General features: G+C 42.7%; 1 protein-coding gene and 1 long non-coding RNA gene across 4 annotated transcripts in view; one reads left to right on the top strand and one right to left on the bottom strand.

Annotated features, from left to right (window-relative positions):
* LOC144054002 (uncharacterized) overlaps positions 1 to 14,279 on the bottom strand; it is a 27,075-nt gene extending 12,796 nt beyond the window's left edge. The window contains exon 1 of one of the 2 annotated variants that reach the window (XM_077569002.1): positions 13,830 to 14,279. In XM_077569002.1, coding sequence (XP_077425128.1) covers positions 13,830 to 13,888 — 59 coding nt within the window. In that variant the 5' untranslated portion in view covers positions 13,889 to 14,279. The remainder of the gene's footprint in view (positions 1 to 13,829) is intronic. The other variant, XM_077569001.1, reaches the window with a different exon arrangement.
* Positions 407 to 8,787, top strand: LOC144053085 (uncharacterized). Of its 2 annotated transcripts, none has more exons than XR_013294324.1 (2): positions 407 to 2,292; positions 5,902 to 8,787. It is a non-coding gene; the product is annotated as an uncharacterized LOC144053085 (long non-coding RNA). The 2 variants fall into 2 exon arrangements; XR_013294323.1 differs by having other exon boundaries at positions 407 to 2,873.

Below are 14,279 nucleotides of genomic sequence, written 5' to 3'. Positions count from 1 at the left end.
CAAAGCTATGTAGCACAAAAGTAGGCTCACGTGTAGAAACTGTTTTTGCACAAATGTAACTATATTATTTTTAATACAAAACTAAGATTGGAAACTTATGACAATCTATGTATGCTAATATGCACACAACCTAACCCAGGTTTTTCATAAACATAAAAAGCACAGAATTTGTATACAAATATACATGTTAGTATCGTATATTCTTTTAACACTGCTATGTCGCACAGAACTAGCCAAGTATGCTAACACTAGCTAAACACGATAACATGTCAAATGCATTTCTTGTTTTATCACTACAATTTTTTTTTTTTTTATTACCAAGATGAGAAACACTAAAGTAAAGTAGGAACATACAAGCTAGCTAATTAGACTGATGCTAATTGGCTAAAGATGCTAACACTGAAGACATTTGATATTTTTAATTTGTGGGTTTACTGTTTTTCAATTTACTTATAGACATATAGATGTGATATAATCATGAGTGTTTAATAGAATACAGTGGAGTAATGATTTTGTGAACTTAATTTGATCTTTGTACCCTCAAATGCTGTTAGAGGGGCAATGTGCATGATGTGTCAGAGTCTCTTGTCATTTAGGGACTGAAGGTCTGGGGTCAGATTTTGATTACTTCTGTTCCCCCAATCAAGAAGGGGAACTGTATAGAGATGTCTGTTTACCATCAACCTTACACCTTTGTTCAATCTAGGAGATGACATGTCTGCCCTTTGTTCAATCATGAGACAGGAGGAGGAACCTTTTAGTTTTTTGTATAAATGTGTCGATGTTCTGTAAATTGTCACACTCTTGAGGTCATCACGTTGCATTCAGACGTGGTGTCTTAATGGTGTCTTTGGAAGCTTCTAAATAAATTCTTGCAGGAAAACTTCTTCATCAGATCTCGGATACAATGATTTTGAACACGCAAAGATTACACTTAAAATAGTAATCATACAATTCCTTCATTTTGGTGAACCCGACGAGCGACGTTGCGAGCTGTGGCGTTCACGGACGGATGCAATTCCAGGCGCCTAATTAATTACGGTGAGTGGACATTTATCCACGTTTGAGGAATTGTGTCTGTTTCGAGTCGCTGCAGCTGGTATTCGTCTTGAAAAATTACATTGTGATGAGATCTGTGTGAAAAGGTGTTAGTAAAATTTGAAGTCGTTGTGTTGGACACGAAGTCCCTGATTTCGGATTTTACTACGGTGTTCGAACTGTACACGTACGTGGTGACGACAGCATTGTTTACGGAAGTGTCGTTACGTTGGTTGTCTCGCTGAAAGGGAAACACAGGCAGACGCAGCGGGTTGCGCCGCTGCTAAGAAGTCGAAAGATTCTTGAATAATTTTGATATTAAAAAGTATAAATGGACACAGCGTACGTACGCCGCTGTTATAAATTTGGTACTGAGAGGCACAGGTAGACGCAGCGGACTTCTCGCCGCTGTTAAGAAACCGTTAGATTCTTGAATAGATTTGTTCAGCTGGTAGACACATGCGCAGATGAGGTACGTAACGTTACGATGATGGTGCACAATTAAGCCGGATTGTTGCAAACGGGCTGAAGCAGGCGTTTTATTAAAAATTACAGGAAACACACGGCAGTCTCGTTCTGAAGGAATTTTAGAGATTGTAAGTCCCTGCATTTCTGAGGCAATTGTTGAGTACTTGTAGAGTTGGAAACAACTTTTCGCTGCGAAGGAGCCAAGAGACTGCTTTGTGATCGTCTTAAAGCAGTATTTTTTCCGGGCTACAGGTTGACGCATAGTTTTTATTGTTTGTGAATGCTATTGCTAAGAAATCGAGAGATCGCGATATTTTTGTTTTTGGATAATTTTGTTTAGCTGAAAGGAGCGCTCCGCCGTCTAAAACGGCATATGATATTGAATTTCCACGGCGAATATAGGAGTACTGCTGTGTGAGAAGTGAGTCCGTGAAGTTTCAGGATATATTTATTGAAGTCGCGCGAAAGGTATTTAATATCTGTTTCATTTTCGTCTTGTTTGTGTTTGTCTGTAAAAAGAAAAAAAAAGGGAAGTTTTTTTTTGAGGGGGATTAATGAGAATATTTTTTTGATCTGTTATATCGTAGTATCATAAGTGAGACGTCACTGACTTTATAAATATTAAAAACGACTAATTAATACATATAATGGACGACATTTTTGATCAAGACTCCGGCTGGTTTGATTTGCATAAACTTCCGGTCCATATTCTGAATCTTTCGCTGAGCGAACAGATAAAGGCTGCAACGCTCGTAATGGTTGAAGCGCTCCCACCACGCCAGAGAAGTAAGTCGAAAAATCTTTTATATGAATGGATGCGTACTAATTGTGATGATGGTTGGTTTCCATGTCTGGAGTCTAAGGTATGTTTGATTGCATTAATGAAATCCGTGGAGCTTGCGTGTGTGAGACAACGCCGGGTGTTGACTAGCTCCGTGAAAAACACATCTATATTTTCTTCGAATGGAAGGAAAGTTAGACGACAATGTAAGGTCGTGGACCAAATGTTGGTCAACGCTAGAATGCTTGCTTTGGGCAGCTCTGTGAAAGTTGCTCGAAAAGCTGTGTTGAGCGAGTCCGCTAGCCACGGCTCGGCTAACGGCAACGTGTTTGATGACCGCATGGCTGACGCGAGGTTAATGACTCCTCCAGCGTATGCGGAAGCCAGTGCGAGTGTTGAATGTGGTCCTAAGAACCCGTTTACTCAATCACCGTATAGTACGGCTATTCAGATGCTACAGGATTTGCAAGCTCCTATATTGACAGTAAATGGTGGTAATCTCGATGTGAAATGGGAGTCGGGGAATCGTGACGAGGCGTTAACTGGCGACTCCGTTGAGACGGCGGCTAGTGAATTAGCTGCGGGCGTAAGTGCTTCTATTAAACAGATGGAATGGGATTTGAATAAATTGTTAGGCATGAGAAATGACCCAGAAGACAGATTGAATAAGGCAAAAGATTTCGGATTGGAATTGGCTCGGCATGCGGAGATTCCACAGTCTTTGCGTTCGAGATGGCGTACTAATCTGATGCGTTTCGAAAAGGCCGCTAGAGATGAATTGGTTGAACAAAATTGTGCATTGAGGGCCGAACGTGAGGAATTGATCCGACAGCGAGAACATGAGATGACTGGAGAAGTTTCTGTTAGCTGTCAAATTGAAAATATACATAGAAAATTAGCGAAGCTAACATGTGCGGTGGAGAATGTTGCTGGGTCATGTGACCTCAGCGTACCAGATGGACTTTTAGACAGTGCTTCTAATGAAATAGTGACTCGCTCTAAGTCAAGTTTACAGGCACCCATGTTGACGAAAGTTGATCCGGCCACTGGAACTTCTGCTACTGTATATAAGCCATTTCTGCCTACAGATCTGAGCGTGTTACTACAAAGACTGCCGCCATTACAAGCGGGGGGGGCAGAATTGGCTGAGGTCTTTGCAGAGAGAGGTGGTAGGTCAGATTTTGACAGCGGGGGATGTGCGTGCATTGTTGACACAGGCGTGTCCCTTGTCTCAACTTGAGACCTTAATGTCTAATTCTGGGATGCCTTCTCTACTAAATGAGGAAGCGCTAGCACGTGAGAATTATTTATCACTTTTTGAAGTATTAGGTGAATTATTTCCGATTCCAGAAATTATCATTTCGGATTTGTTTTTTACTCAGAAAATTGATGAGGACGCTGCTACATTCATTGATCGGGCACTTGTCGAATTCTCCTTAAAGACTGGACACTTGCCAACCGATTCTGTATTGTATTCACAAATTTTTCGGTCTGCAATTCTAAAAGGAGCTCCAAAACCAATTGTGCAAGCTATGGAAACCAATCCGGACTTGCCAGGCGCCGAACATGTAAGGTGGTTGAGTCATCTTAAACATCATTTGAGAAGGTATGCAAAAGATATCGTATCAAAAAATGATAAACTCAAGAATACTGAATCACAATTGACAATGCTACAATTACAAAATTTGAGAAAACAAGAGGAGGACTTTGTGAGTTCGGCTTCCGTGGACATGTCATCCCCTAATACTGTTGGATCAGATTTGATTATGTTTCAGAATGGGACGTCATATGATCGGAATCGTTGCTATAGTTGTGGAAAAATGGGCCACTGGGCAGAAACTTGCCGGAAGGAATCAGTTGTCAGCCGCAGAGGTCGGCGTATGCAACGAGGACGGCAGAATGAAAGGCAGAGAGGCCGTGGCTTCTTTCACCAGAGGGGGCGTGGAGCTACACGTGGCTGGTCAGCGCCACGACAACAATATCCCTCTATTCCCAACCAGGAGTTCCTGCCGCCAACTAGAGGACAATATCCGCAATGACTGAGCTCTGAATCTGCTCTCTCAGAACCGATGATGGATATTAAGATAGGGGGCACAACTCTATCATTTATGGTGGACACAGGAGCACGACATTCTACCATAATGACATTGCCGCCAGAATGCAAGCTCACAGAAAATGACATTTCGCTGGTTGGATTCAAGGGAGAAAAAACTGTCCTGAATTTGACGAGCCCCATACAAACTCAATGCTATACACAAACTTTCCTACATGAGTTCGTCTATGCACCCAACTGTCCGGTGAATCTAATGGGACGGGATCTGCTCATAAAAACTGCGCCACTGATCCAATGTGGATCGAAAGGACTCTCGCTAAAATTCCCAGATGGAAATACCTTCTACTGCAGCGGAGCCACTACCTCTGAAGTCTCCTCCCAGTTGCCTGTGATACCTCAACACGCCATGTCCTGCATCTCGGCTGACATCTACTGGGCTAAAATCGACACTGATTCCTCCGGTTGGGTGAATGCTGAGAATTTTTGGTCAAAATGGTCAAGTTGGGTTAGTAACCTCCGAACATATGATGTCGTGCCAGATTGTATGCATTGTACTCTATATTATGACAGGACAGGCGATGACATGTACAGTGAAGCCTTCCAGAAAGTTGTGGGCGACACATGGGAATTGCGGGTAGGTGATCTGTTCGCAGGAAGGCCTGGTGTTGCATTTTCTGTGAATCTGACTGAGGAACAAGCTCAATGGTATGTGATGACAGAACCACCTGACAAATCTGTGCCGGCATGCCATCCTCATATATCATTGAGGGTGTCATCCCAGCACACGGCAAAAGATCTGGGTCCATTTGTCCTCGCATGCACAAAAGCAACTGATTGGCAATGTTCAATACACTTAGATTTGCTGTATTCAAAATCGCTTGACGCCTATTGGATTAAATCTGACATGTTTGCTCCAATGTCTGTTTTAGAGCATCAGCTCTTAGATCGGCATCACGGAAGAGAGTCATCCGATAGCGATTTTGCTGTTGAAATGTTAAAAACCTTGCCTGATGCATTCTGGTCCACAGACTCGACAGATGTGGGCTTATGTGACATTGCTCCGCTAATCTTTGAAGTAACACCCGACTCCGTTTGGGTGCCGCAGTACCAAATGAAACCTGTCGGAAGAGCTGGCATCTCAGAAACAATTGCGGGATTGCTAAAAGCGGGAGTTCTTTGCAAAATTGATAGGTCTAACTACAATACTCCTATTCTCCCAGTAGAAAAAAAGAATACCGGAAAATTTCGCATGGTACACGATTTAAGGGCTATCAATTCTAAAGTTTTGACACCTGCCTTGCCGGTGCCAAATCCTCATTCTGCGCTGTCACAAATCAGTCCTCTGCACACCCATTTTACCTGCATTGATCTGGCGAATGCATTTTTCTGCATCCCTCTTGACGCGTCTATGCAAAAGTATTTTGCATTTACGTGGAATAACGAGTGTTATTCATATACTCGTCTGCCTCAGGGATTTGTGTTGTCTCCTGGAGTTTTTAATGCTTCCCTAAAACAGTTGTTGTCACCTTTACAACTCCCTAATGATGTTCTCCTGGTGCAGTATGTAGACGATCTGCTCCTGGCTGCGCCATCCGAGGAGTCTTGCCTGCAAGCTACACAGCTCTTGCTCAGCCACCTGGCTAAAGTCGGTTTGAAATGTTCCAAGGACAAACTCCAAATTGCCCGACCACAGGTTGCATTTTTGGGACGTCTCATATCAAAACATGGAACAGGTATCTCTCCATCACATAAAGATGACATCTTGCACCATCCCAAACCGACAAATGTAAAGCAAATGCTATCTTTTTTGGGTTTGTGCAATTACTCTCGCCATCATGTTCCTGATTACGCGGAACTGACTCATTTCCTCAGACAATTGGTGAATGAGAAAGGTATGAGAAACCTGTCACATGTACTTGATTGGACCCAAAATGCTGAGACTTCTTTTGTCTTGCTAAAACAATTTCTGTCATCAGCAGCGGCTCTGGTCGTTCCTGATTACACTAAGATGTTTTATTTGGACGTTTCTGAAAAGGCATCAAGTGTATCGGCTGTACTATTCCAAAAAACGGTGGATGGCAACAGACAAGTCTGTTTATACGCATCAACACCTCTTGAAAAATATGAGCAGCGTCATCATTTATGTGCAGCATTTTCTTCCGCATTAGCACGATTGATTCAGAAAACATCTCATATCGTGTTACACCATCAATTAACGGTAAGAACGTCACATAGCACAATACAATATGTGACTAGCCAAGCGTTCACGATGACAGGGGGAAGGCAGAGAAAGATTGAGTCCGTTTTGACACAGCCTCACATTTTGTTTATACACGAAGGAAGAAATATGGCAGATGGTCTTCTCGAGGGTCAACTGCACTGCTGCACTCAGCGAACTCTACAGGACAACTCACTGAGAGATGACTTCTACGACATCCCACTTGCCAACCCAGACTTGACGTTATTCACGGACGGCTGTTGCTTTAAGGGAGAGAACGGACTTCAGTCAGGGATTGCCGTAATGCAAATGACAGGTTCAACTTTTGAACTAAAAATGGCAAAGAGACTGACAGGGACACAATCGGCTCAACGGGCAGAAATCATCGCCATGACTTCCGCATTAACACTAGCAAAAGACAAGACTGTTAACATTTATACTGATTCAGCTTATGCTCATGTTGTTTTGCATACTGCCATCCCAGAATGGCTGAGAAATGACTTTATGACTGCTTCTGGGACTCCCATTAAACACCAACGAGACATTTTTGATTTAATGGATGCATTATTATTACCGAGAAAAGTAGCGGTGATTAAATGTAAAGGGCATTCAAAAAATGATGATTTTGTCTCAGTAGGGAATGATTCCGCAGACAGAGCTGCGAAATACGTGGCCGGATACAGCCCAGAACTTCAACTTGTGGTGAGCGAAGGTGAATTAGGAGACAGACAAGAAATAACTCCAGAAACAATTAAACAGTGGCAGCTGACTGCAAGTCCGGAAGAGAAGAGTGTTTGGCTTACAAAAGGAGCGAAACAAAATGATGCAGGTATCTGGCTGAGAAAAGGTAAATATATCCCACCACAGAAACACTTAAAAATCCTAATTTCTGAAGCCCACGGAATATGCCATGTTGGTATAGACGAAACTTTGAGGAGGCTACAAAATTGGTCTCATCCCTACATGAAACAGATCGTGAAAAGTGAACTGCAGGACTGCAGTGTTTGTAATAAATTCAATTGTATACCCACAACCAAACCCCCTCCGGGTACTCACGATCCCGAAGTCACAGCTCCGGGTCAAGTAATTTCAATGGATTTTACTGATATGTTAAAGCCAGTTGAAGGTTACCGGTATTTACTGGTAATTGTGGATTCCTTTTCCGGATGGCCGGAAGCATATCACTGCAAGTCTGAAACAGCAGAAGTTGTGGTAAAACATTTAATTAATCATTACATACCGTCACATGGATTCCCCAGGAAAATTCGGTCGGATAATGGCAGTCATTTTAAAAATAAGCATTTACAAGAAGTTGAAAAAGCATTGGGGTTGAAACACACATTTGGCTCTGTTTATCATCCTCAATCACAGGGACAAGTTGAACGAATGAATAGAACTATCAAAGAAAAATTGGCAAAAGCACTAGCTTCATCAAAATTGAACTGGTTGCAGGCTCTGCCTGTCGCGTTGATGAATGTACGCATGTCGTTAAATTCAGCTAAAGGTTGGACTCCGTTTGAGGGTCACAAAAACAGGCCATTTCCCGCCCCCAATGTTTCGCTGGGAGAATCACAGGTTACCAGGCCCCCAGTAATTAAGGAGATAGTATCTACATTCTCCAAGCTAACAGATAACCAAACAGAGGTTCCTTCAACAATAAATGATTGTGAATATGTGTGGTTGAAAGTGACTAAACGTAAATGGTCTGCCCCCAGGTGGTTAGGGCCATTCAAGGTGAAAGAACGTACATCCTGTGCGGTGCGCCTGTATCGGAGAGGGGATACTTGGTTTCATCTCTCGTCTACCAGGCCGGCTGGCTCTGGCTCAACGCTGCCACCAAGGACAACCATCTGCTGACCTACGCCAACACCAGTTGGAGCCATCTAACGGATCCCACCACACCCGGTTCCAGTGTCTACCTGACAAGCTGCCCAAGGACAAGGAGGAGGTCGCTGAAAGAAGAATCATTGGAGTGCCTTTTCCCTGGGCACACGGAGGAAGTCGCTGAAAGAAGATTCATTGGAGTGCCTTTTCCCTGGGCACGGATTGACACGGTTGGAAAAGCTGATCAAGTGTCAATCTGCTGGTTGAAAGGGGGAAATCACTCAAAAACCCCTTTTCATCAATTCACAAGGATAGAGTCACACTGGGAAAGAAGTCCCGTGACCTTTCCTTGGATCGCTGGCAGTGAGCCAGGGTTCAGAAAGAGGCTGACAACGCCTCTTTCTTTCTTTCTTTAAAAAAAAAAAAAAAAAAAAAAAAAAAAACACAAATCAACCAACGCTCAACGGAAGAACTTCGTCTCAAGATGGCTTCGAAGAAGAACTCTTCTATTAATTACTGCATTGTGATAATTTTTCTCTTGTTAATTGTTTTTCCATTTTGGTTTTTCATGAAACCCCTTGACGTAAGTTCAAATACAACACACCGTGATAAAAGAAACGTTATTTCTACCCAAATTCCATGGATAATGTCCTGGGCATATGATAACTCAATTGTCTTGACCGTCGCTCCTAACACAAACACATCTGTCAGTCTCCCAATTAAATCTTTGAAGGGATTTAGTAGTGGAGGGCCAACTAAGGGAGGTCTCTGGCTTAAGTACTGGTGGTATCTAACTGGAAGTGTTTTAAGACTAGACTGGAGTACCATAATTACTACTCAAAGTGGCCGATACTGGCCGTCAGGTTCCAGCAGGGAGGCAGTTTTCTTTAGCAAGAGAGTAACATTGCGTAAAATAGGAGTTCAACTTGAATTAACTTTGGTTCTTCCTGAAGGTGATATCCGGCCACCTAATGTAACCATAAATAACACCTTCTGTTATGGCCTAATGCTGTGGGCATGGTTCTCTGGTACTGATCCCTATTTTCCAATTTTAATTTGCATTGATAAAACTATGACTAAATCAGAACAACCTAAAATGACTAAATACACATTGGAGTCTGGTGTAAAGGCTTCTAGCTTCCACGTAGACGGAGTAGTTGAATGGTTTCGGGTGACAACGGGTCTGTCTGGTGGCAGTAACAATTGGCTACTGTTAGCAAATGAAGCCGCACATGCTTCCGGGAAAGATTGCGTCGTATGTGTGGGCCCAAGACCTTTATTAAGGGTAATTCCTGCTAAAATAGAGGATAAATGTGTAATGGAACTGATGAATAAAACTGTCCCCAATGATAAATGCTCTAAATGGGATAAAATCTATCCACTGGTTGATTGGCAAAAAACTAAACCTATTTTTTCAAATAAAGTGGCGGAGGGTGATTTTTCATGTATTAAAATGTCAGGTAATGGGAAACAATTGGGGAAACTGAATCACACCACTCACTGCATTTCAGCGACAAATGTGGGTAGTAAATTTCAGCCTCAATCCAGAGCTGACATATGGTGGTGGTGTGGGGACAGCCGGATATTTGATAAGTTACCTCTGAATATGAAGGGATATTGTGCTCTCATCACCCTCCTTCTGCCAGTAGATATTTTCCCTACATCGGTTGATAACCTTTTGCAAATTGTTAATACTTGGCAACCAAATTTTTCTCATTCTTTTCAGAGAGCCAAAAGATCCACTTGGCAGGATCAAAATGTTCCCACATACATAGATGCGATTGGGGTGCCACGGGGGGTTCCAGATGAGTATAAGATTGCGGACCAGGTGGCTTCAGGTTTTGAATCTTTGATTTGCTGGTGGTGTACCATTAACAAAAATGTAGATAGGATTAATTATGTACATTACAATGTTCAAAGACTAGGAAATTGGACTCAAGCAGGTTTTGAGGCTGTACACGGCCAGTTGTCTGCCACATCTTTAATGGCATTTCAAAATCGTATAGCTCTTGATATGTTACTTGCCGAAAGAGGGGGTGTTTGTTCAATGTTCGGAGAACAGTGTTGTACTTTTATTCCTAATAATACTGCACCGGATGGAAGTTTAACCATTGCAATTGAGGGACTCCGAACACTTAATAGAAAAATGAAAGAGCAGTCCGGTATCGATACGACAATTTGGGATACCTGGATGGATGCTTTTGGAAAATATAAAAATTTGGTTTCATCAATTTTAATTTCTGTATCTGTTTTCGCAGCTTTTTTAACAACTTGTGGTTGCTGCTGTATTCCTTGTTTAAGATCGTTGAGCCAGCAGCTTATTTCCGCCGCCATAGAAAAGCAAGATGTAAAAAACATATCGTCTTATATGATGATGGAATCTGTAACTTCTAAAGCTATGACCGCTGTTGCAACATCCGATGAAGATCCAGCTGGAATTTTCCTTTAAGACCGTTGTTGAGGGAATAAATGTCTGTATTTTGAACATATATTTGTTCAACTAAGGGACTGAAGACATTTGATATTTTTAATTTGTGGGTTTACTGTTTTTCAATTTACTTATAGACATATAGATGTGATATAATCATGAGTGTTTAATAGAATACAGTGGAGTAATGATTTTGTGAACTTAATTTGATCTTTGTACCCTCAAATGCTGTTAGAGGGGCAATGTGCATGATGTGTCAGAGTCTCTTGTCATTTAGGGACTGAAGGTCTGGGGTCAGATTTTGATTACTTCTGTTCCCCCAATCAAGAAGGGGAACTGTATAGAGATGTCTGTTTACCATCAACCTTACACCTTTGTTCAATCTAGGAGATGACATGTCTGCCCTTTGTTCAATCATGAGACAGGAGGAGGAACCTTTTAGTTTTTTGTATAAATGTGTCGATGTTCTGTAAATTGTCACACTCTTGAGGTCATCACGTTGCATTCAGACGTGGTGTCTTAATGGTGTCTTTGGAAGCTTCTAAATAAATTCTTGCAGGAAAACTTCTTCATCAGATCTCGGATACAATGATTTTGAACACGCAAAGATTACACTTAAAATAGTAATCATACAATTCCTTCAACACACATACATTTTGAGGGGAAACAGGAAATAAGGTGAGAGGACGTGTGCTGTGTTTATAAGCCACAGACACCACGGCGGGGGGAGGGGCCGAGTGAGGGTATGGATGGGGGGGGGGGGTCTCAATGCCCTGTCAATCAATCTGATAAAGAGAAAGAAAAAAAACATTCCTCAGGCACTTATCTGCCTGTATCGTAAATGTGTGTGTGTGCGCGTGGGATGGAGGGGGTCAAAGGTCGCAGTCTGTTTACAGCTGTTCTGCTTCCCTTACGATGACATCATCGCCATACTGAGATAAGCACACTCACTCGCTGGCGTTTATTTGCCTACCAAATTCCAAAATAAAAGCCGATTCTGAAAGCTGTCAAAATAAAAGTGATCAAGTTGGCAGCTCCATTCCATTGGCATGACTGGCGGCTGCGTCGCCACGGCAACCCAAGCGACCAGCCATCTTGTGGCTCTTTCATCGATGACATCAGCGCAAAGTGACGTCACGGCAATCACTGAGCGAGTGACACCTGTCTGGCCCCGCCTCCTGCTTTTATCACTCAGACGCGACTCACAGACGAGGCGTCGGCACGTCGCCGTTGATGTGGCGCTCAGTGATGACATCACACTAACAGACGCGAGCATTCGCGCACAGCAGCCAACTTGACTCGCCGTAAGTCACCATTAAAGTCAAGTTTTCTTTTACTATTCACTTTTTTCAGACCAACACCAGTTCGAGTGCTCCACTCTTGATACCAATACTAAGTACGGATACCACCAAGTACTTTTGATACATAAACGTTGCAAAAAACTAAACAATCAGATGATTAATATGATTAAAAAATTTTATAATAATTACTAGGGCCTGACTGATATTGATTTTGATTCTGATATCGAGCAAAACCCAAATGAATGGGCCGATTTTCAAAAATATATAAAGGATAAAATAGCTTGTGTGGACAATAAAAATTTGAATTACAGGCAGAACATTTGAGGGTTTTGCAAGTTTGACAATACTTTGTCTTTTAACATTTCTCAAACTTAAGAACATTTATTTTGAATTTCATTCTCTTTCTCTGGCGGATTAATCGGTGGCTCCTAAAAAATAGTCAAAATCCTCACAGCAAAAGTTGTAATTATTAAGAGCCAACCTGATTCATGGCTGGATATTTTTCCCACATGAAACCACAAGACAAAAAGAATGACATTCAAAAGATTTTGAAAAAATGACAGCTTTTTGACGCTTTCCTATTTGAATTTGAAACTTTGAGTCACGAAGAATCCAAAAAGAATCGTGTTTTCAAAAGATTTTTCTCAAACTTTTCTCCTTTGCAGACGACATCAGCGGGTAAACTTTGACCTCTGAAAGCGGCACCGCTTCCTCCTTGGACCGCCACAAACAACAAAGATCTGGCTTTTGTCCCCCAATGGATGTCAACATGTTGTGGGCCGTCGCTTTCCAAATCCCTCCAACCCTAAAACCTGCGTGACCCACAAAAACCTCTGGCTTAATCCCAGCGGGCTCTCAACGCCACAATCGTCATCCCGAGCGTCCACTTGCACCTCAGCGCAGGAACACCTTTGCATCTTCGTCAGGGTTCTTCGCGGTCCAAAAGTTCTGCTGCTGAGCCCAACCTTCCGCAAATGAAGAGCTGACTTTTCGACCCAAAAAACGTCAAGAAATTCCGTCCGACTGAAAACTTTGCTGAGCAAAACCAAAATCTCACAGCAAGACGTCAAATACAGAATTTGGGCCTTCCAGGAAGTCAACAGCGCTCGATAAAGTTCAATGAAAAGTTGAAATGCAGAATTCGCTTAATTGCGTTTTCAGCGCCTGAATGTCCTTTGAAGGTGAATCTGCCCAAATGTGTGCGCAGTCAAATTCATGCCAGAATCATCTTCAGGATGCTAAACTAAACACAGCAAAAAGTTTTGAGTCCACAACGTTTGCTTTAGGTTTGAAAGCCAATATTATCTTTTGATGGCTTTAAGCAACATGAATTTTGCTTTGCAGGTCTACCAAGATGAGAACCACAAATGAAACAGGCTGTCGGCCATTTTGGTATGAATTGTTTATTTTCAGGCTTCCTCCAAAAGTTAACTTGTTTCTTGTTTGTTTGTTTTTTGTTTCCCGCATTTTGGTGATAAATGTGTGTTTTGGGTGAAACTGAGCCAAGTTCTACTGCTGATTTCTTAAGAAGAGCAAAAGCCACAAAAAGCACAATTCCAAAAGAGTCCTCTCTTTTCTTTGGCTGGGTTTGATCCTGATGCTATCTAAACATCATCAAAACGAGTGCCAAGACTAAGAAACTTCCAGAAAGTTGCCTCATCAATAAACAATAATGACGCAAATGAAATTGGAATTTGAGTGTGTGTGTGTGAACGGACCTGATGAGGTTCTGGAGACCTTGTTTGCTGGAGTTCCTCCTCAGCAGCGCGTTGGACATCTTTACGGTTCTTCCTCTCTGAAGCTGGCGAACGTCCTCGGGTTGCCTTGCGCTGCTTCTTCTTCTTCTTCTTCGTCTTCCGGTTGTTGAGCCGCTGCTGGTTCTTGTCAGGTTCTTTTGAGGTTCTTGCGAGTTCCGTTGCGCTCACGACGCCGCTGCCTCTTTTGTTGCCACTTGCTCGCTTCCCTCCCCTGCACGCACGGCGTGTCGGGAATGTCGGAGGGTGGGAGAGTCTGTGGGGGGTGGCGTGGGGTGGGGTGGGGTGGGGGGCAGCCAGGGTTTAGTCATCACATTCAGACCCCCCCACCCCCCGCCGCACCCCCCTTCTGTTGTCCTACATGTGGTTTCCGTTGAGAGCAGCTCAGCATCCTTCTGGTGCTGCGTGTGTGTG

This window comes from Vanacampus margaritifer, chromosome 6, assembly GCF_051991255.1.
Source record: "Vanacampus margaritifer isolate UIUO_Vmar chromosome 6, RoL_Vmar_1.0, whole genome shotgun sequence".
Lineage (NCBI taxonomy): Eukaryota > Metazoa > Chordata > Actinopteri > Syngnathiformes > Syngnathidae > Vanacampus > Vanacampus margaritifer.
The sequence above is the reverse complement of the archived record's forward strand: the minus strand, read 5'-3'. Positions and strand labels throughout refer to the sequence as shown.